The sequence below is a fragment of the Crocodylus porosus genome, unplaced genomic scaffold (genome assembly GCF_001723895.1).
Source record: "Crocodylus porosus isolate Cpor-Errol unplaced genomic scaffold, CroPor_comp1, whole genome shotgun sequence".
Lineage (NCBI taxonomy): Eukaryota > Metazoa > Chordata > Crocodylia > Crocodylidae > Crocodylus > Crocodylus porosus.
The window spans coordinates 19,254,800-19,255,673 of NW_017728907.1; the positions used below are offsets into that span (position 1 = coordinate 19,254,800).

At 42.9% G+C, this 874-nt stretch overlaps 1 protein-coding gene across 5 annotated transcripts in view; it reads left to right on the forward strand.

Annotated features, from left to right (window-relative positions):
• RALGPS2 (Ral GEF with PH domain and SH3 binding motif 2) overlaps window positions 1–874 on the forward strand; it is a 233,884-nt gene that overhangs the window by 218,613 nt on the left and 14,397 nt on the right. For all 5 annotated transcript variants that reach the window (XM_019530901.1, XM_019530905.1, XM_019530903.1 and 2 more), the window contains one exon: window positions 499–604. In XM_019530901.1, the coding sequence (XP_019386446.1) occupies window positions 499–604 (106 nt within the window). The remainder of the gene's footprint in view (window positions 1–498; window positions 605–874) is intronic.

Genomic DNA, 874 nt, shown 5'->3' on the forward strand with positions numbered 1-874 from the left:
CATCTTTTCTAACAGATTTTGTTTTTGTGGTTTTTTGGTGTATCTTTTTAGTGTAATACACTCAAGTACACAGTGCTGAAAATACCATTGTGCAGAATGTATGCTGATGACGCTACATCCTAGTGCAGATTGCATTGGCTGCCACCCACAGATATGGGGCTTTGGCAGTGGACACTATATCCTTAAGTTGCTCCCCTCACTGAGCTGGGGTGGGTCATTCTGGCCTGCATCCAGAAAAGGTTGCCAGCCCCTGTCCTAGTGGATTGTGGTGTCCTATTAATTTCCCCTGAAATACACGCTGGCATCAAATTCTGCTAAAATAAATCCCAAGTCTGTCTAGAGTAATTCTTAACTTTTATGGAAAGCCATAACACCAGTGAAATTCAATAGAATTTTTATACACTTACAGTGGTATAGCTGAAAGAAGTGGCCCATTATTTATGTAACAATGTACTATGTAATGCTGTGAATCTAACTAATTTTTATCTTTTTTTCCAGTTCAAATCTACCCCGAGTAAGAATGTGTCAGTTGTGGGATGGATGGTAATGATGGCTGATGATCCAGAACATCCTGATCTCTTCTTGCTGACTGATTCTGAAAAGGGTGGGTAACATCAGGACTACAGTGATCTGTATAAAATGGTTTTGAGATGTACATGATTTGTTGTAAATATTTAAGAATTTCTCAGATACTCTTATAATTATAACAGAAAACATGGAAGGAATATTACAGTGGTTCCCAACCTTAGGGTGTGACTCAAATCGGGGAGGGGGGGGTGTCTGCTCCTCACTCTGCCCCTCCTGCCTGCAGGGCTCTCCCAGCACATGGTCCGCGTGGCTCTTGTCACCACTGCCCGCCCCCCGCCCCCAGTCC